Consider the following 27064-nt stretch of genomic DNA (forward strand, 5'->3'; position numbering starts at 1 on the left):
GTGTATTGCAGTGTGTTACACACCATGCTGGGGACTCCCTAGCTCTTATGCTGTGTGTATTTAGTACTGCTGTGTGTTACACACCGTTGTGGCTAGGCACTCCCCCCTGGCTCTTATGCCGTGTGTCTGTACTGTGCATTGCTGTGCCTTACACACAAAACTGGACACTCCTCCCCTGGCGGTTTTGCTGGGTGTATGGCATGTTGTGTGTGTTACACACGCTGGTGGCCAGGCACTCCTCCCCTGGCGGCTTTGCTGGGTGCTACACGCCGTGGCGGCTGGACACCCCTCCGAGGCTGGGGGCGTGAGTTGTGTTACCCCGAGCCGTGCTCTCCCAGCAGGCCGGGCCGGGGTTTCCCGCCCCTCTCCGGGCTGGGGGCGGACCCTCGGCCGCCGCCCCACCTCGCTAGCTCGGGCGGTAACAGCGGCGTGGGTGGGCCCGGGCCTCCCGCTCCGCGCCTGAGGCCGCATTTCCCGGGGACTGGCGGCGGCGGGCTCGGACCTGTCCCGCGGCTCCATGGAGGGCGGCGGCGGCAGCAACAGCAGTAGCCGGAGCAGCAGCCGCCCCACGTCGGCGGGCTCGTCTCCTTGCTCGGCGGGCCGCGGGCTGCCGGGCCGCCCGGCGGCGGGGAGGCTGGAAGGCGGCGGCGGTGGCGGCGGGAGCAGCAGCAGCCCGGGCTCGGCAGCCGCCAGCCCGGGAGGAGGCGGCGTGGGGCCGGCGCTCGGCAGCGGCCGCCGGAGGGAGCCGGCGCTGGAGGGAGCGCTCAGCAAATACACCAACCTCCTGCAGGGCTGGCAGAGCAGGTAACCCCGGGCCGCGGGGAGCTGCCCCGGCCGCCCCCTTCGGTGGGCCGCGGTCCCCGCCTCTCCTGTGCGGCGCCCCCTGGCAGGCTGCTCTGCAGCTGCCCGGGGCCGCTAGGCCGGTGGCGGGGTGTGTGCAGTGCAGCCGCCCAGCCGGGCCCGATCCCGCCCTGCTGCCGCTTGGCCTGGGGTGGGGGAAGGGGGGGGGGCTCCTCACTGTGTCCAGTGGGACCTGGTTTGTGGGCAAAAGGGGGCCAAGTGAATCCTGTCCCTGTGCTGGGGCAGCCTCCTGGGGGCAAACAGGGTGGGAGAGGCTGCCTGGTGTTGGGACACAGAACCCGTGGACCTGTTCCTGACAGGTGTGGGTTAAGGGTGGCTTGGGGATTAGAAGGGTGGAAGAAGTAACTTTTTGTGGCTAGTGTGCTTGGCATGTTGCTAGTTCGCCCTCCCTCTTCCCAGCCTGGTTCGGTAGGAATATTGTGACATCAGTCAACGGATAGATAGGCCTTTAGTTCTCTCTCTGCCTCTCTCGTTACTTTTGACCTCATTGTTCTGCAAAACTTTTTAGAAAAATAACTACAAAATAAAATACCCTGCTCCGTTTAAGAAACTGGCACTAAGTGAAGAAATAGTATGTTCTGGGATCATCTTACTGAAGGGGGCACCGGGGCAAGTCATAGGAAAAAATAAAAGTTTTAATTTGATTATAAACTGGTTTGACTATTATTCGTGGGTACAGAGAGCAAGGTCCTGGGTATGGGTAGACTGCTGTGCAGGCAAGGAACCTCACTGGTGACAGTGAGAATCTGCTCATACCCAACACAGAACTGTATCCGGGCCTAAATTGTTGTTACAGTCAGGATTATAGAATTAATAGGGCTGTATTGGAGTCTACTGTAATGGAATTGGGGACTGATCTATTAGTTCTTCTTCTTTCACTTCTTGTTATCAAACTTAATCCTCTTTTCCTTTTATTTTAAATAACTAGATTTTTGTGCTTATAAATAGTTGTAGATTGGCATCTGTGGAGAGTGAGGATCTCTACCCCTAGAACAGGGTGAACTGTCACTGAGGATCTTTTTTTTTTATAAGACCACAATTTTTTACTATTGCTGACATCATGATGTCTAGCTGCTGGTAAAAGAGGTGGAAGAAATAGTGTAGTTAATGTTTGGCAGAACATTTTTAACACCGTGTAATTTATCTTTAAATAGAGTTAAATGAGATAGTAAAAATGCAAGTGTCTGTGGTAACATTATCACATATGTTGCCCCCAAAGTTGCTGTCACTTATGGAGCTGAATCATAGTACAAAACTTTGTATTATTATAGCATTCATCATCTTCAGGCTGGAGGACATGCACTAGTTCCCTTTTTTACTACGGGTTGAACCTCTAATGTGGCATCCTCAGGACTTGACTGATGCTGAACAAGAAAATTTGCTGGACCACGGGAGGTCAATGTTGTCTAGCAGCATTACCAACACTTCCACTGCTTACTGGGCTCTTAGAGGACATTTAAGGTTAAATTAAAGCTAAATAACAGCAGAGAACACTGAGAGTCAGGTATGGTGGCTGTAAAAACAAACTTTATGGGACCACGAGAAACTTGGCCACAGCCATGTTAAGTGGTCGTCCAGCGAACCAAAATAATGCCGGATTACAGATGTTGCTGGATGAGAGAGTGCCAGACTAGAGTGGTTCAGCCTCTTCTGACTGGTTAGGAAGTTTTAACAAGTTTACAAATCCTTGCTGTGTAAGTATCAGAAACACACAATAGTCATCATACCACAGGATTTTCTGTTTAAGACACCTGAAAATACAGTAATCAGATGTGTTTAACATGATATTGCCACGTTACAGAGTAAGCGTCATGTTGTGTGATTTTTTTTTTTAATCAAATTTTGTGAAATCTCTGATTGTATGCATTTAACAGATGTCTATCAAATGTTAATATTAAAAAAATGGACAGGAATGCTGTTTGTTTTTTTTTTGGTGGGTGAATGTACTTTGAGTATTAACTAAAAAATAATAAAATATCTAAGTATCTGTCCTCTATTTTGCTGGATGCATAATCGGTGTGTCAATTTTCCATAACAAACACCTCTCAGATTTTTTTTTTTAAACCATTTCTCTGCAGATGGGCTGTTTTTCCTTTTCCAGTTGGAGGTTATCGATAGTCAAAAGCTGAAAATAAATGAGAGATTAATTCCTCATTTCCCTTTGTGTTACTCCTTCTAGTAGGAGACCCCAGGGAGATTATCAGTAGGTCATTTGATAATAAATATCCAACAATTTGTGATATTTGATTATGGATTGCATCCCTGTAGACACTGATTAGCCACATCCACCATATATGCAGACTCTTCTCTTCCATCAGTTCTACCAACATTTGTTACCATTCAGTCTATGTATTTTTTTAATGTGACTGATGTGAGATTGAAGCAGTATTTTGCTTGTGTTTTTTTGTTGTACTACAGTGTGTGATTTCTGCATCTTCTTTTTGTGGATTAAATCTAATTTCTCTTGGGTACTTTGCCTATCCAGGTCCTTTTCCAGCCATGGCACTTAGGAAAATCCTTTTGTTATGGAAGTTGTCTGAAAAGACAGAGCTAAGTTAGTTACAATTGTCTTTGTTTCCTTGAATGACCAGATACTATCATTTCTCTTACTTAGCATTCTTTATAAGGTACAATATTTTTTCCTAGAAACTTGACAGTACTCGCATGGCAGGAGAGTGAGCCAGTTACAGTTAGATTTGATCTCTAACTTGGAAACATTTCTTTTTTGAACACCTGGCCACCCATATGTGTTCCATAACTTCCCTATCTTTAAGGGTGTCTAATTTGTGATTTGGATTAAGATCTGGATTATTGCAGTGCATGCAGTTGGCAAAGGAAAAGAATTTATTTCTCTTTAGTTCTAGCCCAGATCCATATAGCAATCTTTGCTAAAGGATGCACTTCTGGAAGGCAAGTCATTGAAAATCAGTCCACGGCTGTTTAATAATGTTTACACTGCCACAATAGTCTTGTTCAGTAGAGGTCCAGTGTTTACCTGTGCTATTTTGTAACCCTCCTCCCCGCCATACACTGCTGCTTTCTGGTGTGGTTCCGGCTTGCTATGACTGCCAGCAAAAGCTAGTTGTAGGCAACATGCAGCTGATCAGTGTTCTCTATGTGGCCTGTGAAATATTTTGTTTTCCACTGCCCATGCATGGGGTTGCCAGATTCCGCTGGCTTCTGTGTGTGTTTTTTTTCCCCAACCCAAGTAAAGTGAGGCATATGGTGACTGCACACAACTACTGTGATTCCCATGCACTCTGTGTGCATCTAAACAAAGCACTGCTACAGTTCATTCGGCACACCCACAAATTCTAGGTACGCAAGCACAGTTAGTAAAACTATCCAGTCCCAAGAGTCTGTTTTCGTTAGGACAGTTTTGTGACAAATGGAGTTGGTGGGTCACTCATGTGGCCTTGTCGGTAGCATAGGCTGCTCGTTGTTGTAGTATGCATGTTTCAGGGATGCCGATCCTGCTGCAACTGAATTGATTTTATCAACGCCTGTGGTTGGCCACTGATCAGCCATCAGGTGGTAATAACTTGGTTGCTATTGTCACATGTTGGATTTGGTCAGGATATTGGAGGTGAAAGATCTGTCGTCTTACCTGTCTCTTGAATTGTGCATTCCCCTACTTGATGAAAATCTTCTTTCCTTCGTTTTTTTATAACTCTGAAAATTAAAGGGTGCTTTTATATATGACCCCTTTTAGTAAAAGTAAAAATTTCTTAGATCTCAGTTGGGCGATGGAATATGTGTGAGAGGATCCTTGTTCATTTGTGTGACTTTTTTTGATCTAAGGGTCTGACATCAATCATCTGTTTGCAGAATAGAGACCTCTGATGGTAAACTTTTTGGGTCAGGGAATGAATCTTTATTGTGTTTGGATAGTGCCTAACACAATCAGACCTTGGAATCAGATTGCATTGTGGCAATTTAACTGTTAAATGGTAATGACAGGGATCAATTTCAAATACGTAAGACCACATTAACAAGAAACAGAAAGGCATAATTTTTAATTTATATTGCTTGTCTGAAAACATCAGGAGAAACAATAAAGGGTAAAATATGCTTGTTTAAATAATTCAGCTTTAACAACTAAAATGAGCTGTCAACTTTTAGCAATCATGTTTCTTTTTTCATGCTGTTAGTATAGTAATTGGAAAAAGTGTACTATGTTTATATTTTATATAATCTCTCTGTTTTTTTGTTCAAAGGGTTTATCATGTCAGTAGAGCTGTTGAATTACAGTTGGGTTGTTCAATCATGGACCATAAACAATACTGATTTAACCAGCTTTGTTTGGTGTGGAGGATTTTCTAGAAATCAGAATTTAAAATAAATACAGTTCCAACAAAAATAAAGTTTGATGCTTTCAAGAGAACTCTTTTTATAACACTCTGAACTCAATTTACAGATCAGTGTTAAGCAATTGTTTGCATGATTATTTGACATTTGAATAATTGTATTTTGCTGTGTACCATTTGTAGACAGGAGTCCTGGAGCTGAAAAGCCTCTAGAATGCTCAACACCTGTTTTTGAATGCCAGGATTATTTTTTAAAATCTAAATGAAACAGGAATTCCTTTAGTAATGCAGTTAATGTGAATCACATTTTTACTGATAATCTCATCACAGAAATACCACAGGAATTGCTATTTTAAAAAGGTAAAGTGCCCAACAGCTTATTGTTTGCTCTCTTTCAGTTGGTATACTAGATATAAATTACTTAAAATTTAACTTGCATTAGCTGAAACAATTGGAGGTGTCAGGATGAATTGGTCCTCTTTGTGAAGTTACTTCATTTGACATCGTGTTAAATGAATCCTGTGAGAGTGTACTGACTTGTATTTTAGGGAAAAAAAAAGAGCTTCACTGCAGTCTAGTAGCCTCAAAAACAGTGTAATCTGAAAACAAGGAAGACTGACTTTTTGTTTTGTTTAGAACATACAGAAGGAGAAGTCACTCTCAGATAATTATTTTTAATATTGGAAGAAGCACTTAATAAACAGAAATGGATTTAAAACCTTTTCTGTAATATCAATAAAATCTGAAATTACTCAGCTGGAGTCATTAAATTGTCTGGGTATTCACTGATGAGAAACCCAAGAACAAAACAACCAAATCTGGACTGAAGCATGTGTACCTTAACATGATCGCACATCATGGCTGTGTCTACACTAGCCCCAAACTTCGAAATGGCCATACACGTGGCCATTTTGAAGTTTACTAATGAAGCGCTGAAATACATATTCAGCACTTCATTAGCATGCGGGCGGCCGCGGCACTTCGAAATTGACGCGCCTCGCTGCCATGTGGCTCGTCCCAACAGGGCTCCTTTTCGAAAGGACCCCGCCTACTTCGAAGTCCCCTTATTCCCATGAGCAGATGGGAGATTCATGAGCAGATGGGAATAAGGGGACTTCGAAGTAGGCGGGGTCCTTTCGAAAAGGAGCCCCATTGGGATGAGCCGCGCGGCGGCGAGGCGCGTCAATTTCAAACTGTTGTGGCCGCCAGCATGCTAATGAAGTGCTGAATATGTATTTCAGCGCTTCATTAGTAAACTTTGAAATGGCCATTTGCATGGCCATTTCGAAGTTTGGGGCTCACGTAGACACGGCCCATGGGTGTCATGAGACGTACAGGCATCTGAACGCCTCTAACATTTCTGCTTTTCAGTTGTGATAATGATGTGCTCTAGAGTTGATGCATTATCATAAAATATTTTCGATCGGGTTTACTTCTTTTAGGTGTGTGTGGGAGAGTCTGCCTATATTCTAAACAGGAGCGGTGTGTATTTAGTGGAGGAGTATGTCCCTGTAGAATTGTCATACGCCATCGTAGAGCCAGTTTTCAGTCAATTAATTTGGTATTAATGAAAGTATCCTTTACATGCTTGTGGCTTACCATCCTGTTTTGAAGTAGCTCAGTTAGATATTCTAAACAGCTCCTGAAAGTCCACCTGCTTGGGTCAAGTGGTAAGCTCTTCATGCTAAGTGAAAAATCTAAGCTTTTCTCTCTCTCTCTCTTTCTCTTTTTTTAAATGAAAATGTTCTAGCTTTTTAAATTTGGAAGGTTTTATTTGCAGGCATGAACAAATCCATGCATACTCTTGACTGGGTAAAGATCATTATAATTTCAGAACTGATATAGAAGTAGATGAATTCAGAATTGTTGGATGTTGTTACTTCTACTTTGTGTGAATGAGCTATGATATATTTTGCGCTAGAAAACTAAGGATACACTGGAAAAAGTGGTTTAGAGGGTGCAAAATCAAATTAGTATCTTAGTTGGGGAAAAATTAAATCTTTTGGTAGGATAACAAGTTTTGTGGGTAAGGGGGAAGTGGTAGATGGGTATACCTAGACTTTAGTAAAGCATTTGACATGATCTTGCATAACCTTCTTATCAATAAACTAGGATAATGCAATCTTGATGGGGCTACAATAAGGTGGGTGCGTAACTGACTGGATAACCATGGTCAGAGAGTGTTTATTAATGATCAGAGTCATACAGGAAGGGCATAACAATTGGGGTTCTGCAAGGGTCCATTTTGGGACTTGTTCTGTTCAATATCTTCTTCAACGATTTAGATAATGGCATAGAGAGTGTGCTTATAAAGTCTGCCAATGATAGCAAAGTGAGAGGGGTTGTAAGAGCTTTGAAGGGGATGGTCATAATTTAAAACAATCTGGACAAATTGGTGAAATGGTCTGAGGTAAACAGGGTGACGTTTAATGAGGACAAACGAAACACACCCTATGAGGAAGGAACAATCAGTTTCACCTATACCAAATGGGAAATTACTGTGTAGAAAAGAGTAGTGCAGAAAGGGACCTAGGGGTGATAATGGACAACAAGCCAAATGAGTCAGCAGTATGACACTGTTGCAAAGACAAGCAAGCTTGATTCTGGAATGCATTAACAGGAGGGTTGTGAGCAAAGCACAAGACATAATTCTTCTGTTCTGTTCTGCACTGATTAGGCCTCAGTTAGAGCATTGTGTCCAATTCTAGGCATTGTATTTCAAGTAGTATGTGGGGAAATTGCAGAGGGGCCGGAGAAGAGCAACAAAAGTAATTAAAGGTTTAGAGAAAATGACCTATGTGGGAAGATTGAAAGAACTGGGTTTATTTGGTTTGGAAAAAAGAAGTCTTAGAGGGGACTTAATACACTGTAGCAGTTTTCAAGTACCTAAAAGGGTGTTATGAAGAAGGAAAAAAAAATGTTCTTCTTGACCTCTGATGATGTGGCAAGAAGCGATGGGCTTAATTGCAGCAAGTGAGGTTTAGACTGGGTATTAGAAAAAACTTCCTGTCAGGGTGGTTAAACACTGGAATAAATTTCCTAGGGAGGTTGTGGAATCTCCATCACTGAGTTTTGGGATAACAGCCCCCCAGCAGAGCCACACAAACACTGAAACCGCTCAGCCCTGGGAGGGCTCAGCTATAGGGACTTGAGAGGACCAAGGAACACAACCCTCCAATGGGACCAAAACCTGACATAAATCCATCTTGCCCTATAAAAAAAAGTTCTGTACAAAAAAGCTTGTAAGTTCACTTCCTTTATCAATGAGAGATCTACATAGTGGTCCTCTCCGCACCTGTAGCAATTATTTACTTGGGACTTGATAGCAAACAGAAATGTTTTTATTGAGTATCAAAAGTAGGATTTAAGTGATCACAAACAATAAGAGACAGATCAAATTAAGCTTGTAAGCCAATATAAACAAAACGTGCCAGCTAAGCCAGTAAGGGACTTGTTACACGCAGATTCTTACCCTAACAGTTCTAATAATTTCACTTGGGCCCAGTCCTTAGGCCGCACCATCGCCTTCACTCCCACATTTAATTTAGTCTTAGATGTTTCCAGCAGGCATCTTAGACGGCAAATGGGATGTGTGTGTGTTGCGGGGGGAGTGTTTCTGGCACCTGGCCTCTCTCTTGTTTGGTTTCTCACATTTATATCCTTTTTTGCTTAAGGTGGGATTTCTTTGTGCTCTGTCTGGGCTTTTCTCTTTTTGAGTGGAAAAGTACCAGATTCAAAACTGTTTCAAGAATCAGGTGACCTGGCCAAAAGTCTTTGTAGGATCAGCCACGCTTTGGGCTTATAGGAAAACCAAACCTGTTTACAGATCATTGTCTTGAGTACCTGGCCATCGTGTATCTGAGTATTACTAATGACCCTCATTAACATATCTAGAATTATAAACAGATCCACACTTCCATATTTCTAATGTCACACCCAAGAATGATACATGGAAAGAAATAGAATATGCACATCCCCTCCTCCCTATCCTCCACTATATAAATTCTGGATTCTTATTTTTGCTTCAGATCTCATGAAGTGGGTCCTGCCCATGGAAGCTCATTACCTAGTAAACAAAATTGTTGGTCTTTAAGGTGCTACAGGACTGCTAGTTTTTTTTTGTTTGTTTTGATTCAGCAGGTAGTGACTTTAAAAATATATCTCATATTGCTTTTGCCTAACGTGTCTTTGAATTATGCATATTCATATTCATAAGCTGGCTTTCCTGTAGCGGGCACATGGCACACAAACATGCTGGGTGTTTTACAGACAAAAGAGAATACGGTCCCTGACTTGGTTTGGAAGCAGACAAGGATGGAAGAAGTGAGCTAGGTTCATTTTTGAACTATTTTATGAACACTTTTTACTTCAATTTGGTTGTGTAAGATTTTTGGAAGATCTCTATTTTGAGAGGGAACTTGAAGGAAGAAAGAGTGGAGGCGTAATGGATTGCATCAGAGAAGAGCATCCACGTTCCCAAGCACGGTGGGGGCCTTCCAGCCTGGCTGGCACAGCCCAGGTTCCTGGCACTCCAGCTGGGCCGGAGCAAACCCTGTCTGTGGAAGCCCTGGAAGCTCTGCAGGTGGGGGCGCTCCAGCCCAGCCAGAGCAGCATCTGTCCGAAGCAGGGTGCTGCTCCAATCTGGCAGCACTGCCGTGTCCTACTTGGTGGCCACCCACCCTTCACTGGGGCTGCTGCAGCCATTGCAGAGCCCATGCCAGTGTGTGTGTGTGTTTGGGGGAGGGGTGTGCTCTAGCCCTTACCAGTAAATCATAACTCATAAGCTTCATCTGTTTAGCATGAAGTTTACCAGTTAACCATTAGGATTCCCAGCTTGTATGACATGAGAAATAAGTCTGATACTGGGTGTGTGTGTGTGTATGTTTATGGGGGTAATAAGTCACAAGGCCTAATAGGTATAGGGATGACAGACTGAAATACGTAAGTAAAAATACTACTTGTCTGTGTCTGCACTAGCAAGTCTTTTCAAAATATTTTTCGAAAGAGAGGGCTCTTTCTAAACATCTTGCAGAGCTTCTACACACACAACGTAGTCTTTCAAAAGTAATTTTAAAGGAACGCAGTGCTCCTTTTGAAAGCGCTCTTCCCCTCCCATTTCAGGAAGAGCACCTTATTTCAAGACTCTTTGGAAAGAAGGCATGTAGATGCTCCACAGGCCTCTCTTTTGAAAGAGAAGTCCTCCACGGTGCTGGTCAGCGGGAGCATGGAGATGCCCCTGCCAGCACCATTGGGGCTCTGTGGTCTGTGTCTGGCCATGTTTAAAGACTCAGGGACTCCAAAATCCCATGGCAGGAAGCTGAGCTTGCTGGCACCAGGAAGGACGGGAGCCTCCTATTGCACACCCTCTAAGGGATGTGTCAGTGGCACCGGCCACCCCACCATCACACCCCCACGAACCTCCCTCTGAGCCGTCCGAGGAATCCCAGGACCCCATCCAGGGCTCAAAGAAGAGGGCCCTATCACGGATGGAGGGAAAGATGAAGGACCTCTGGGGGGATGAGGAGGTCCTCTCCAGACTAGCAGCCAGCCCTGGAATGCTGCTGCATTCGGCTGCCTGTCAACCAGCCAGAGTGCCCAGGGACACCCCCATGCACTGCCGACTGTGTCCACTCCAAGGTTAAGGAGCTGTGGCAGGCTGAGTGCCTGGCACAGGATATGGCCAGCCACTCGGGGGCAGCACCCACTGTCTGCCGCCCCCTATAGGGCCCTGCACCGGCTCCCAGAGCTCAAGGATGCAGCCAAGCTGGAGACAGAGCTCGACACCATGGCACCCAAGGCAGTGCCCAGTTGGAGGCGGAGGAACAACCAGGAGCCTCGGGCAGGACCCTGGACCAGGAGTTGGAGCCCTCATCAGATGAGGAGGGATCCCTGGTCACTGCCCTGCCCTCTGGATCATTGAGCCAGGCACCATCCACCCAGGCCTCCTCCGAATTCCTTGAGGGACCCTGTGGTAGGTAACCAGCGCTTCAGTCCTATGGAAGAATGATGTGTGAACATGTAATTAAAGATGGTATAAAGTTTTTTAATGGGGGTAGCCAAGTTAGTCTGTATCTGTAAAGATGATGAGGAGTAACTCCTCATAGGTTTTTTCTTTTTTTTTTTTAATGAAAATATATATGCTGTGAGAAATGGCAATACATACTATAGTATTAATCATCTTCATGGCTCTGTATAACCCTGACTGCCCCTCTGCTCTTGTTTCTTCTTTTTGGCTTTGCTGCTGATTTTCCTGCCTGACCAACTCCTTCTTTGTTTATTCTCAAACTTGTTGTCTTACTGCGTTTTGTATTGACCTCTACTCTGAGAACTTCCTCTTTTGGTGTGCCATAAGACTACCCTCCTCTTTTTAAACTTGCTCCTTCAGCTGGACTTTTAAGATAGCCATCTAAATATTAAAGATCTGTTGTCAGAAAAGATGCAGTAGTGGGAAAAAGTACCCCAGAAAGTAACCTGAGTAAAATTACTGCTACTTTGGGGGAGGTGGGGGCAGGGAACCTAAATAAAAGTGAAACTAAGTAAAAGTGAAAGTATCCTTCTGGAAAACTACTTGAGTAAGTACAAACACATCGCAGCTTAATTGTACTCAAGTATCTAGAAGTAATAAGTAGCTGTCCTATGATTAACCCTCTGAGTTATCATAGGAAACCATTATTTTTCATGTAATTAGACAAACACACATGTATATAAATCTATGTATACACATATAGAAAATGTGCGTTGCATATACATATATCTGTGGGTTGTGACACACACACACACACACACACACACACACACACACACACACACACACACAAACAAACTTGTGGGACTGGAACTGGAAGGGACCTCAAGAGGTCATCTAGTGGAGTCCCCTGCCCTCATGGTGGGACCAAGCACCATCTATATCATCCCTGTTGGAAATATTTAGGAACAGGTTGAATAAATATCCAATGGTGGAGATTCCACAACCACAGTAGGCACGTGTAGATACTGTTTTTGAATGAAAAGGTGTTGAAAGAAGACTTTTAAAGGCTATTGTACTTGTTGATTGGTTATTTTTTTAAAAAAGGGTCACTGCATGATGATTGGGCACTTTGTGTATGCAATTGTGCTGGCTTGTGCAAGTGTCTGTGGTGTTATGAAAGTACCAAGTAACTAAGCAATTCTGGAGATGGGAGTGGAGTGTAAAGTGCACCATCAATACAAGCACATGTTGCCAGCTGTGCCAGTAACCTGGACTGCACCTGAATCTGTCCTGGGCAGCTGCCTGAGCACTCAGTTTGCAGGGAGCCCTGGTCATAGTGATATTCACCTCAAGTCTGTGCCTCATGTTTTGAGCCAGCTGGCTACAGTTGCTGGTTTAGATTTGATATGTATTTCATTTATGAGAATATTTAAATGTTGTGGGCCCAATTATTACAACAGGACCTCAAATTTACCCCTAACTGTAGGTTCAATTTTAAAACTTGAGCTTAAAATCATAAGATGTCACAATAACTTAGAACAATGTAAGTTGATGCACAGAGCCACAAGAGAGAGAAAGAAAGTGTATCAGTCCAAACAAACAAACAAAACCTATTGGTGTAGAAGTCAGGACTTAAGACCATGCTCAGTAAAGTAAGAAAAGCCTGGAACTGGAAATCAGTGAACCAGGAATGGATAAGTCAGAAATAGGCCTTAACTGGGGGACAGAGTAACGAGAGGGTTATTCGTCCCATTGCTCCTGTTTGGGTATCCTCAAAGAGACACTTTGGAGTACAGTTTGCTACCACAATTCTGGCCAGCTGAAAGAGAATGGAATGGTGTGTGTCACCATCACGGCTCCCATCCCCTGGGACACTGGACCTTCTCCATCCTACTCCTGAAAGATATCTTGACCAGACCAGATGGAAGAAGGGAGTCAGATGACATCACCAATGCCTCTGCCTCTGGCTAAATCCCAAGCATCACCTGGCATTTGAGGCTTTCTTTAATCCCCTCCTCTGTGTGATCTTCTCCTTCTTCTGGAACAGACGAAAAAGAGAGGGATATCGATCTGGTTTGTCCAGCCAGGAGTGTATAGTCTGCAACACTGCTGCGAACTTGTGAACAGAGAGACGTCTAAAAGCAATGCCATTAACAGTTCATGCAGGTTCGTCAGTTTTCAGTTTGACTGAAAAGACCATGTGCTTGATGCAGCCGCTGAATATAACAATTCTGTGCGTTACCACAGAACTTGACAGCACTGTATGCAAGTAATTATAAAATAATAAAAACATTATGTGATTCCGCTGTCCAGTGTTCCTACTTGAAGGCAAAGATGCAATCTTAAATAAAGAAAAAAAAGGCAGAATGTTACACATGTAGCTAAAGGGCCTGCAAACACTTCATGCATTAAAATGTTTTTAGAAAATTAAGAGAAACAGGGCTAATAATATATGGATCAAAGTTTCGCATTTTTCTGTGGGATCTTCGATGGCTATGAAGTTTATTAATTTGCAAGATGGTATTATATAAAGATTTTTTCTAGACAGTCCCATATATTGGTGCTTTTTCACATATTCCCCCCGTTTCCCAGTATTAGCAATGCTGGGACTGAAGATGTGTAAAGCATAATGTTCCATCATTCACCTATCTGCAAACAGTGTCACTTAGGTAGGCATGAGGAACAGTGGTAAAACCACCAGTGCTTTGTTTACATCTGCGTTTCCGTGGTTGCACTCAATGAGCAGAAGCAGTATGAATAGTAGTGGTATGAAATGGTGTAAGATTCCTCTGTAAAAGGCTAGTGCAGACACAGTTATGATGTCATGAATAGAATCAGTAGTTAACACTGCACAGCTGCATTGTCTTCACTACACACAAACAAAAAACCAAAACCTGTAGCCAGCTTTGTTGGAAAATCCTACTGGAGACAAGGTGCTGTAATTCTTACTCAAACTAGCTGCATAAAAACAAACACAGGTTCGACTGCGGGGAGTGGATGTGCGTGTCAGCACACTCAATACGGTGTCGTACATTTAGTCAGATTGGTGGGAGCTGCTCTTCTGTTAACTCTAGCTACTCTTCTCATCTTGATGGAGCACCAGAGTCAACAGAATAGTGCACAGTTCAGTACACCGTGTCTAAGCAGACACAATAAATCAATGGCCAGGAGCTCACTGTAGCACTGATCCACAGCATAGTAAAGACAAGCCCTGAGGTGGTAATTACGTTTTTGTGCATTTCATAATGTGGGAGCTTTACAGGATGCTCTGATTGTTGAATTCCAGATTGTTGGATGGAGGGTTGTGTTTGAATTCAAAGATGAGGCTTTATTGGAGAAAATATTGGCACCTCTCGATTAATGGGGATTACATACATGCTAGACCACAAAGCTTTTCTTCCCAAGACCACCAAGTTTTCTTCCAAAGCCTTAAAGAGAGGAATTCCCCATCTTGCTGTTTTTCCTTTCCCCACACATTCCTTGTCCTGAATGCAGCATTATTGTGTTCACTCAACTAAAGTAATAGAAAGATTTCATCTCATAATGTTTGTTTTTATGAATTTCTTCTATTTTTGGAACACATTGAGACCATCTGATGGTTTCTTTTTTTTCTGTTCATTACAAAAAATCTTCATAGTCCTAGGTTATTTTTAATCATCAGCAGATGAAGATACTAACTAATAAATGTAATTTGGCCAAGTAATCTATGCAATATTTCTGACTATCTGTGTACATGTTAAAAGTCCTCTTGGCAACCAACATGAAAATTGATACAGAGCACTAGGAAAGTGATCATGCTCACAACTAGAGAACAGCCAACTTGTCACCTTAGCAACATGGATATTTAGACTTGGTATTTGTGAGCTATTGGTAAATCTGTAATGCTAAGCCTTAAATATTTACATTCTATTAGAACTGTCTTGCTTGCATTATAAATTGTCCATACTGATGGACAAATTTTGATGGCTTTTTTTCTTCTTCTTCCAAATGCCAACTGCTTTATTAATATAATCTAATGAATATCCTCTGTTTGCTAGGCATGACTTACTCAAACATTTTTTCCCCTCCCAGTTAACTGTCATCTGTTAATGTGATTTCATTTAAATAGCACTTACTGTTACAGAAACTGATTAAAGGCTGGTTTCCTTTTCCTTGCTGTTCAGATCACATTTTGATATATAATCTATTGATTTTTTTTTTTAAAATCAATTTGTTGTGCTACAGACATAAAGCATTTTTAAAAAAATCTTAATCTTTTTATCCATTTCCTTTTGGTAAATAGTTATTTTTCTTTTTTTCTTTTTTTTTTCTTTTGTAGTCCAGAAGCCAGGGCAGCTTCATGTATTAATGCTGGCATTGCTGGTATCAGGAATAAAAATTGCTGTGTAAACAGCATTCATTATTTCTGCAGAGCAGGCAAGGGAAATACACTCACTAAGTTTTACGGTGTTCCACGAAAACTCTGAATTAAACTCACTGAAAACTCTGAATTAAAATTTTCACTTGGCTTCCTCCCAATATTTTATTGACAGATGGGAGATTGCCATCCAGTTGGTGCAATCTGTGTGAATCTGAAAGTGTGAAAAATATATCTTAAGTGGATTCTGCTGTCAAAAATAACTGTGTATAAATGACATTGAAGGTTCTGATATTTGTCTCAATGATTTCTCAGTCAGAGGTGATTAGTTACAAAAGATGTTTTCTTTAACTAGGAGCTCTAAAAACTCAGTCTGAGTTAGTTTGTATATTATCCTGAGCTTCCCACAGTAAGACTGTTTCTGCAGGCCAGATTATACCCCTGCAAGTGGCACTTATGCAGGGTCTGTAATTTTCAGTGAATATACACAGGTGTAACTGACTATAGGTCTGTCTACACTTGCCCCCAACTTCGAAGGGGGCATGGTAATCAGGGTGATGGGAGATTACTAATGAAGTGCTGCGGTGAATATGCAGTACTTCATTAGGCTAATTCTCCCCTGCAGCAACTTCGAAATGTCAAACTTCGAAGTGCCGGCATGCATGTAGCCATTAACCAATATGACCTTGAATATGCTCAGGGAGCAAGTCCACTAGCAAGAAGGAGCACCTTTTACATAGTCACGATTTAGACCTGCACATCAGTCTGTTGAATTTTGGTGTTGCCCTGGATTAAAGAGGAAAGTTTTGAAGGACAGGAATAAGAGTGAAAATGTTATGGGGGTGTTTCTAGGTTATAAAATTATTTTATATGTGACAATGAAAGTGCAAAATTTTTGCACTTACAGTGTGAGACTTTTCTAAATATGCATAAAGGTGAGACACGACATGGGAGACAGAGGAGGAGCCCTCCCATGATAGTATAGAGAACAAAAGAGGGAGTAATAAGAGAGGAATTCAGAGCTGTACGTGGGGATGAATTTACGTAGGACCTTGGAGATGAAGACAGAGGGTGCACATTTGATGCCAGTAGCATACAGTGGGTTGTTTACAGTGGTACAAGAAGTGAAGACTGGTTTTATTTCCTTCCCTTTTTGGGTAAAGAAATTTCCTTCTCTAAGGCTACGCATAGGATCCACCTGAAATGCTTTTTCAGCTCTCTTTTTGAATAGAAGAGTAGTGATGCTTAATGTACAGGTCTCTAGTACTGTTATCGGAACATTTTAAAGAACACTCTGCAATTACTTTTTATCAGTCCAATATGTTAGCAAGGCTTTCCCTCCTGCAAGTGTAGTTTGCCTCTTTGGCTGGTCCCATTCCCCCACGTTTGCCTGCTACTTTTCAGAATGGGATGAAAATCAGTGAGGCTTTTTGTCAAATGTGGCAGTGCAGAATGGGCTTGGGAACTACCAAATGTGATAAAGCAAGATATAAATTATGAATGAGCAATGCAAAACAGGTATGACCTTCAAACATTCACTTACATTTAGAAGAATGAAATTTTAAGAGGTTTCTCACTCAGTTACTATCTTCTAAAAATCTTTTTGGTTTTTCCTCCTGCAAAGTAGTCCGAGATATTTTTTTAAGGGAAAAAAAGCAAACATCTTTCTGGGATGTATTGGGATGATTGTGGTAAGCACTGCTTTTTTTTTTTGTCTTTTGCCAGTGCTCTGCGCCCCATCCAGATCTCTGCCATTGTGCTGCTGGAGACCCCTGCCCTTGCCCAGGGTTCCCAAAGCTGGGCTGCTGAGGGGGCTTTTTGCCCCAGCCAGCTCCTAGCCATGGGGTTGCTGGGGTCTCCTGCCCCTCAGCTGGGGTTCCCATGGCTGGGGCTGCTGGTGGGGCTCAGTGCTCTGAAAAAAGGTGGCAGTATGCTGTCACAAAAAAGCACTGGTTGTAAGCAAGACACAAGTAGTAATCCTTCCCTCCACTCCATGCTGATTAAGCCTCAACTATAGTATTGTGTCCAGTTCTGGGCGCCATGTATAAAAAAAGAGCTGGACAAATTGGGGAAAGTCCAGAGAAGAGTAACAAAAACGGAGATCACAGTGAAGATCAAGGACTTCTGGGGGCCTGTAACCTGAGCCCCGGGCTGAAACCTTTGGGCTTCCACTTGAGCCCCAGGTGGTGGGTTTCAGACTTTGCTTTGGCCTCGGGCCCTTGCAAGTGTAAAGGGAACCTTGGTGACTCTGTTAAAACAGGATTGTGACCAGTGTCCTGTAAACTTCTGTGGCCTCTCAGGAAAAATTGGAATGCCCCCCAACTGGTTAGCTGAGGGTCCTCAGCTGTTTTTTTTTTTTTTTTTTGCACATGGTTGGAAAAGATTAGAGGGAATATTGGTCATGACCCATTTTCGGGTCCCAGTTTGAGAACCACTATCTAATGCATAAGGAGGAGGTACGTGTGTGAGAGTGAGTGCCTGGTATGTAGGAAAAAGGTATGAGGTAGTAACTGAGTTACACATAGCCTTAACCGGAGTTTCAGTTCCTTTCTCTAGAGGAGCTAATTTTGGATGGGGCTAGTTGATCTTGGTGAGCAGTGCTAAGATGATATGACAACAGCTATTGAGAGACAAAGAAACCAAATCAAGTCTAGAGTCTTGTTTTCCACACCATTAACACAACAGTTGGTATGGTTTTCGAAGATAAAGGGGTAACTGTAGCTCACTTTGGTTGATGTAAATTGACATTGCTAGACTGACATTGAAAGCTACGTCAGTTCACCCTAGGCTGAGAATTCTCACCCTCTCTCCCTTGTGCCCTTACCTGCAGTGTGTGATCTTTAATCATGCAGAAGGCCAGCCAGACACATTAAATGTCCAAAACCATTGGTAAGAGCTGCCTGAGGATTTCTCAAAGGGCTTTTCAGAGTTCTCAGGGGAGCCAAAATCCTGTTGTTCGTGAGACTGTGAGGAGGAGGTAGTGGTACCTCATGAAGCTTGTAAACCAAATCTTGCCCACTTGAGCAGCACCTCCTGAGGTAACTGCCAACACTTACAGATACAGTATAATAATACTGAAAGACTTTAATAAAAAATTTACAAATGGTTCACGTAGAGAAGCACTTATCACAGCATTGATTTCTTCAGTAATTAGAGGTCAGAGAAAAGTCAGGGAAGAGCTTTTTCAATTGCACTTAGAGGAAGCGTTAAAGTACGTTACAAGGACAGAGTAATTATCAGAGAGACATGAGTGGGGAAGAGCAATCTTGACTGCTTCCACTTTACTTCTTAAACAGACTTCTTGTAAGTGAAAGGAAACACATTGCTTATGATTTTAATTGAGGGAATAAGGTTGCAGTGAACTTATCTTCCTTTATGCTAAACTGCATTAGATTTTTGTCTTTTAAAGATCATGGTATGTACAAAAACTTCGCTGAATGTTATGCAACCTGAATTAACAATTAGCTTTGGGAACATTTAGAGCAGGGGAATATGGACAGGCTAGATTAATTTTAATCATGATTTAAATCAAGAAGCAGGAAACTTTAATGTAAATAATTGATTTTAGTCTTTTGAATTTGTACTTCAGTTCTTTTTCCAAAGAGAGGTTACCAAATAAGGACAATAAACTGTTAAAAAGGTGCTGATTTGCAGCTAAATACAACATTGGTGCTTCTTTTTGCAGATCAGGAGGACATATTATGTCCACACAAATATACTTAAGTGAGTTTGTAGCTTAACTTTCTCTTTTTTTTTTTTTTTTTTTTTTTTTCAGATTCTTGATTTTTATATTATGTATTACAGTACATAATGATGAATGATACAATTCTTATGTATTTGATTGTTTACTTGTGATTTCTGTCAAGGTCTATTTATAACATTGTTACAATGCACAGAACAGAATTTCAGTTATTTTTTAGTTCAGGAAGTCTTTTAAATGTGCTGGATAATAAGAAAAATAATTGATCAAAACATGTTTTGTATTCAAAACTGTTTCTGTAAGCGAAGGAAGTATTATTTGTAGATGATGAATTGAACCTTCCAAGATTTCAGTATGGAAGATTTTATACCCTCTCCCCTAGTTTTATGCATAGATTAAAAGAGGGAAACAACTTTCTGTTTTTTCCCTTTTTAACGCTCATTCACTTCATAACTTGGAATAATGGAGTCCTTTAACTGAACTGGTGGAATAAACTGAAATGAGAAAATATTCCCTGCCCCTGCAGAAGAGGCTTCTGGTAGTAGGGGGAGTGACCAGTTACCAGCAGTGCTGCCTAGTGGTGAGGCAGAGGCATGGCAGGCCTCCTCCCTTTTCTAAATGTAGTCCTGTCCTTCAGTGCCCTCTGGTGAGGTTTCGATTCCTTCCCTTTTAGCACAGGGACGTTGGGGTCTGGGCCCTTGAACTGTCGGAGTGTTCACTTCGGTGGAGAACCCAGCTGGGGAGGAAGGGTTGTACTGTTACAGCTTCTTGGAGTGGTTAGGGGAGTTTGGGTCCATCATCTCCATTGGCCGCTGGTCCAGAACCCATTGGTGGGCAGCTGCACTCTGCATTGGAGTGCTAGGTAGCTTCCCGACAGCAGCTCCTTGTAACCTTTTCCCCACATTGTTAATCAGAGAATCTCAAAGTGGCTGACCTCCTCAGTTTCTCCTGCCTCCCCTTCTTAGCTTTACTCAGATCTGCCTTGTCAGGTCTTAGGCCAGGCACTCCTGGGCAGCAGCTGCTCTCTTCCACTGCCTCCCTGCCTCTGAGCTGCTCTGTTTCCCCTTTAAAGTCCCAGCCCCCAAAATTTTAGCTTGTGCAGGTTTTGCAGGTGTTGTGGGGACCACCTGGGCCCCAAAATATTCTGTAACCCTTTGTTTTGCAGTGTAGAGCCTCTGTATCCCATCATACAGTGTGGAAATCTGAGCAACAAATTCTGAATCCAGGTGACCTCCACTTGTTTGGCATGACATTTTAAAAAACGTGGTAGCAAATATGGACAGCTTTCGTTATTTAAATTATTATGACAGTAAGTTAAGTACTAACATATGGTTTCATATATAAATGGGCTTAGTTTTAATAAAAATAATTGGAACTGATTTTTTTAAAGCCTCCTATTGAATCCACCCTGCTGTGAGCACCTATGAATGCGGTCTGTGTGGGTGCACGTGCGCGCGCACATGCGCGCACTCACTCAGTAGTGCAGCAGACATGCTGTGAGGTTTCTGAGATCTCATTGTTCAAAACCCCTTTACTTTGTTCAATCTCAAATATAAAGGGATGCTCTCAGGACAAATTTCTCCCCACACGTATTTGTAAAACTTAAGACTAGAAAGGCTTCTGCAAACTTTTTGTTTGTTGATGGAGACATTTGATGTTAGCCGACGGCCAAGGATGTTTGGTGAGGTGCCAGCTATGCCCGTTTTATACCATCCGTGACTTTAACCGCTAGGACGCACTGTCCCTTCGCGGCGGGCAGCCCGGGCTAGGCTGACGGATGCCCCAAGATCCTAACCACCCGTGACTTTAACTGCTAGAGCTCAGAGCCCCTTCGCGGTGGGCAGTCAACACTGACTGACAGGTGCCCCAATGGCAGCACTAAGAGCCTTTCCACACCCATGACTTTAACTGCTAGAGCTCAGAGCCCCTTCGCAGTGGGCAGTCAGGATTGACTGACAGGCGCCCCAAGAGTTTGCCCCGTGGAGGCGGCACAACTCAACGCTAGGCTCTTAGTACTCTCACCTAATGGCCAGGCTTTATTTTCAAAACGGCTGAGGTTCTTTAATTGTGTTGGCTGCTTTACAGTAAACCAGAGAAACAAGTCAGGCTTATGCACAAACGGTTACCCAAAATTTATTAAACTAGATTTTAATCATGTGGTTACAAAATTGCTAGTGCCTACTTATTTAAATGTATAGATGTTACACACACAAACAAGTTACACAACTGAAGCCACGATCCCAAAGAAAGAAAACAAAGTATAGAGCTCTATGTCAAAATATGTGTACACTAAAGATAGGAGATCAGGTGTGGGTGCTTCTTACCCTCCTTACATCTCTTGATTCCAGCGGTGCCAAGCCAGGATCGGTCACTCAATTCCGCGGAAAGACGAATAAGGGACAAGGCTTAGGGACCCTTTTAGCTGCAGAAGCCTTGGGAGGCTGTCACTTATCTGACCAGCAGATAGATAGTGAAAAGCACTCAAAAATCATGGTGCTGTAGGTCCCATACTTATACCTCTGTACTCCTTTATTCTCTTTCTCCTTTCTTATGCCAAATTGGGGCTGGTCTGTCTGGGCGACGCCAGCTCTCTCAAGAGTAGTTTACACTTGCAAGGGAGAGAAACAATAAGTTTCGACTACTGGACATTCTTTTATTAGGGTAAATATTTTCCCACCTAGGATGTGGGTGTGTGTGCATTACGTTATTTAGTAGGGGCTAAGAGCCATGTCTGTCACAGCTTCTCTGTCTGCTGTGAGCCTAATCGTTGTATATGTTCCCAGAGGCACCTTGTAGCAGCACACCTGTGCTTTCTCACAGCTTCAAAGGCTGTGCTGGAATTTATGTTAAGTGCCCTGTTGTTTTGGCTCCCTTGTGTTCCCAGCAATGCTGGTCTGAGAGGGGGCTGGCTGTCTGGCTACATTTGATCACACTTCTGTCTGAAAACTGTTTATTTTGCATAATAAACTGATGTATAGTCAGTTTCCCTTGTTTTTATATTGTTCTTGCACACACGGATGTTGCTGCAAACCTGAAGTATGAGTGGAGTTATTTTGCCATTAGGCCCATAAGATGCGGTTAGCTTTATTTCTCTGCTGCAAAGTGCTTGTTTCTATTAAGAGGTGAAAGAAACCAGGCTCACTATCACTGTTTTATTGTTAGAATTTTTTTTCTAATTCTTAACTATTGCACCCCCTTATTTTTTCTTTGTAGGGTTTTGTGTCAAAATACCTTTTTGTGTGATTAGTTTTTGCACATCATATGTGCATATTATGTGGCATAAAACTTAACTGCAAGAATGTTAATATTGCAAAGTAAAATGCTGCAATGAGGGTTACCCACACTTCTTTAATTTGGTCCCTAATGATAGTCATTATGTGATCATATACTATTTTTTTTCACTGGACACCTGTCCTTGAGTTCTCAGAATGGGCTCTGTTCTTGAATAGCCAACCATTCATCATTTTTTTTCGCACTTTCTAGTGGTTGATCTTATGCAGTCTTTACAGGGTTTGGATGTCTGTGTGGTGCTCATTGCTGGAATACCTACACAACATCCTATGTGGTAGGAAGTGACAATATCCCTGTTTTCTGGATGGGGACCTGAGGTGCAGAAATATTAAGACCAAAAGTCTCTCATAGCCAATAATTTTAGGTGCCCAAGATGAGACACTTAGACTGATTTTTTTTTTGTAATGCATTTAGAATTATTTAGCACTTTGTAGTTCATTACTTGCAGTTCTGAGTGCTCAGCATTTCTCCATTTTCTGTGTCAAAATTGTAAGCTTATATCGTTTAGCTTTTGCCTAAGGAATTTTTACTTTCCTGCATCTATTCATGTTGGAGGATTTTTTTTTTTTTAAATCTGAAATGATGGTCAGAAAATATTGTTGCTGAGTCATCTTTTACTTAGGTCGGGGTGAGCAGATGTTTTGTGTCGGGCCCCACTTTTGTTAATCCTGTTAATTGGTGTGTGCCTTTGAAAAGCATAGATTGCATCAGAGCAGCCATACTGGGTCAGACCAATGGTTCATCTAGCCCAGTGTTGTATTTTCTGACCATGGCCAATTACAGGTGCTTTGGAGGGAAAGAACAGAACAGATAATCATCAATCAACAGAGAATTCTTTTCCAGCTTCTGGAAGACAACAGGGATGGGCAAACTATGGCCTGCAGGCCACCTCTGGCCTGTCAGCTGTTTTCGTCCAACTCTCGAGCTTCTGCTGGGGAGTGAGGTTTGGGGCTCTCAGAAGCTGTGGCACATCTCGCTGTGGCTCTTATGGCTAGTGGCGTCCAGGAGGCTCTGTGCACTGCACCCGCAGCTCCCATTGGCTGGGGACCATGACTAATTGGAGCTGCAAGAGCAGCCCCTGTGGACATGGCAGCATGCAGAGCTGTCTGCCATTGCTATGGTGTACGAGATAGTAAGCAATGCACAGAGCCATGGCCCTGTGCCTTTCCCTCCTCCACACCAACCCACTGCCCAAGCCTAGATCCTCCTGTCCTCCAAACCCCTCAGTCTCAGGCTGGATCCCCCTCCTACACCCCAAACCTCTTATTTACAAACCCATCCCTGAGCCTACACCCCCTTCTGCACACTAAGCTCAAGCATTCATTTCCATATCCCAATGTGGCCCTTGAGCCAAAAAGTTTGCCCACGCAAAGGCTGATGCCAGAGGTACTTCTGAGTGTGGTTTTTTTTCATCCCTGCCCACATTGGCTAATAGCCATTGATGGACGTAGCCTTCATGGACTTATGTAGCAGTTATGATCCTGGCCGTTACAACGTCCTCTGGTTGGGCCTTCCATAGTTTGACCTGGGTATTGTGTGAAGAAATATTTCCTTTTATTTGTTTTTTAACCTGGTTAATTAACCTTATTAATTTCTTTTAGTGACTCCTAGTTCTTGTGTTACAAGAAGGAGAAAATAATACACCTAGCCCTCAATTTATGAGCATACTTGTTCGATGAAAACTGTTCATAAGGTGAAAATTTGTAAATCCAAAATGGAGCTGTTAGTGGAGCACTGGCTGTACCGTGGGTGCTTGGACAAAGGTTGGGTTTTCGTTGTAGCGAAAATGGTGTTCGTAAATGAAAAATAGGTATAAATTTACATGGTTTGTTGTCACAAAAATTTGTAAATTGTAAGATCATAAATTGAGGGATAGGTGTACTTCTTTATTTCCTTTCTCTACATGAGTCTTTATTTTATAGACTTCTGTAGACCCCCATAGCTGTCTCTGTGCCAACCTAAAAAGTCTCAGTGTTATTAATCTCTTCTCATATGGCAGCTGTTCCATACCTCTAATCTCTTTTGTTGCCCCTTTCTGTATCTTTCCTAATTCCAATATGATATTTTCTGCCTTATTATCTATCTGTCTCTTAATGATTCTGCATTCTGTTCACTTTTTTGACCACCACCCATGTTGAGTGAATGTTTTCGGAGAACTATCCACAAAGACTCCAAGATCTCTTTCTTGAATGGTAACAGCTAATTTAGATCTCATAATTTTATGTAGATAGTTGGGATTATGTTTTCCAATGACTGACACTAATTTTAAAAGCAAGCTGGTTCTTTAATAGGATCCATTATTTGTAGATATTTTATATGGCTCTAATGTCCAATCCAAAAAAGATTTTAAAAGGAATTTGACAAAGATTTTGTACTATGTCTTTGGAAGATACATTTAAAATAAGGTTTTTGGCAATTGGAAACTGCAAGTTTGTGTAGTGAATGGACCCCAAATGTGTATCTCTTGAGGGCGTTTGGCAGGAGGGATGCCAGCAGATGGGTGGCTGAGGGGTACATCACCCATAATGTTTCTGTACTCTTTGGCTTCAATATGAGTAAAGTAATTCTTAGTATTGGGGAAGTGCTGAGCTGGACAAATCTGTGTAAAATCTTGTATTCAGCAGATCAGGATAGCTGAAGGCCATACCAGGTAGCAAGTGAAGCACTGTTTGTCTTAGACAAACTTTTGCACTGCACTTAAGAATCGTAAGTGTAGTGATTGGTGCTCGCAGTCTCTGGCTGAAAATGCTGTTTGAAAACATTTTCTGTAATGCAATCAGTTGGAAGAAGAGAGAGAGATTAAACCCACCTGACCATTTACTCTGCAAAATTCCTCCTGTTCCAATAATTTGACTTGACTAGTGCTACAGCATGTTGTACTTTAGAAAAAATGCAGTGGCTAGCCTTGGAATGTAGCATGGGGCATTATTACTGGCTAGTGACAATAACCGAGAGATTGAGACAGCAGGCCAATTAATTTCTATTCAGTCTCAGGCCAGATGTGTCGGTCATTCATTGAAGGCAGGAATTTAAAGTGTTGATCAGCAGTTTGATCATGGCAAAGGGAAATAACTAGACATATACAGCCATGATTCTTTCATTCACATCTGCCATTGACAGTTCAGGTGATGTGCGTTGGCATAAATCCCCTAGTTTTTCTCTTTCAGGCTCTCACCTTGGCCAATTATGCTTACACAGTAAGATGTCTGGTTAAACTTTTCACACAGAGAGACCACAATTTCAAAGATGGTTTTTAGTAGAGTTACTAAACAGTCTATATAGCTGTTGCCGTAGAGGTGAAATATGTACGGGAACTTACGTATGTGTAATTGTAAGTAGTTGTATTTAAAAGATACATAATTTAGAGATAAAAATGCTATAGTTGGACACCTGTAAACATCATTTGTCTTATTGACTGAAAAGGTTTTAAAAATATATCTAACGATGCACAAGCTGCTTCCTTTTAATTGATTTTTCCTTAATGGACCAGCTTTGAAATGGAGATATTGAAAGTAGGATGTCCCAGAATACTTATTAGCTAGTGATTCTGCTTGTCCTCCAAGTGGGTACACAGGAAAATGCATGAAAGGAATAATATGTTAAGCCAGTGATGCACTGAGCACAAAAGATGCTTGAAGGAAACAAATATTCTTCTCCTTGGTATGCTAGACTAAATAGAAATTTCTAAAAGATGTGAGTGGAATATTCTGTTACTTGAATGCATTTTGCCTGCTTTAAAGTTAATTCTACTGTGAAAGTAAGCTCTCTTTGAGAGTCTTATGTCACTCACGTGCATAAAATGTAATTGGAGAAGCAGGAATACAAAATATCGCAGCTCTTTAAAAACAAAGAACAAGGACAGAATAATTCAATACACTGTCACATTTTAGTCCACAGTACTGTCCTCTCACCTCCACCCTTTCTGATAGATGCTTTACAGTAATACTTCGAGTAACAGAGAGGTAGCCGTGTTAGTTTGTATTCGCTCAAAACAAGACAGCAGAAATGTAGCACTTTAAAGACTAACAAAATGATTTATTTGCTGATGAGCTTTTGTGGGACAGACCCACTTCTATGTATCTTTTCACATATTCAAAGTGTTTTACACAAAGGCCAGTCAATGTGATAAGCATGAATATGTTGATCTTTAAATTTAGCTAGTGCACTGTGTTCAGGCACCTCTCGGAAGCTGCTTTCTTACCATTATACCAATTTTTAGAAAAAGAATAAGAAATTTCTATCTATTAATAAACAAATGCTCACTACACTGTTAACTGGTGCAGACAGGTCTGCTTGGGTTTTCAGAGAGCCTAGGACAATAGCTTCAAGAGGCAAGCTCCCTATTCATTGCAATGATTTGTTATTTCAAATGTCCAGTGGTGATTATTTAAAAGTCGTTATTGTTAATTATTTTATTCCTTAGGTAGGAAAAGCGAGTCAGGAGACCCTAGATTTGCACAATCTGTTCTGGTTAGTATCTCATTTTAATGCCACAAGTGAATGGCATGTGGGGATATTCCACTATTTATTTGTTCCCTTTGTTCCTAAATCCCATGATACATTTTGGAATCAGTGGAATA

At 42.2% G+C, this 27064-nt stretch overlaps 1 protein-coding gene across 2 annotated transcripts in view; it reads left to right on the top strand.

Moving 5' to 3' along the window:
• Positions 1–286: 286 nt before the first annotated feature.
• The window catches only part of OSBPL10 (oxysterol binding protein like 10), a 178978-nt gene continuing 152200 nt past the window's right edge, over positions 287–27064 (top strand). The window contains exon 1 of one of the 2 annotated variants that reach the window (XM_074988343.1): positions 287–804. In XM_074988343.1, coding sequence (XP_074844444.1) covers positions 518–804 — 287 coding nt within the window. In that variant the 5' untranslated portion in view covers positions 287–517. The remainder of the gene's footprint in view (positions 805–27064) is intronic. The other variant, XM_074988342.1, reaches the window with a different exon arrangement.

Source organism: Carettochelys insculpta, chromosome 2 (assembly GCF_033958435.1).
Source record: "Carettochelys insculpta isolate YL-2023 chromosome 2, ASM3395843v1, whole genome shotgun sequence".
In the NCBI taxonomy this organism is placed as follows: domain Eukaryota; kingdom Metazoa; phylum Chordata; order Testudines; family Carettochelyidae; genus Carettochelys; species Carettochelys insculpta.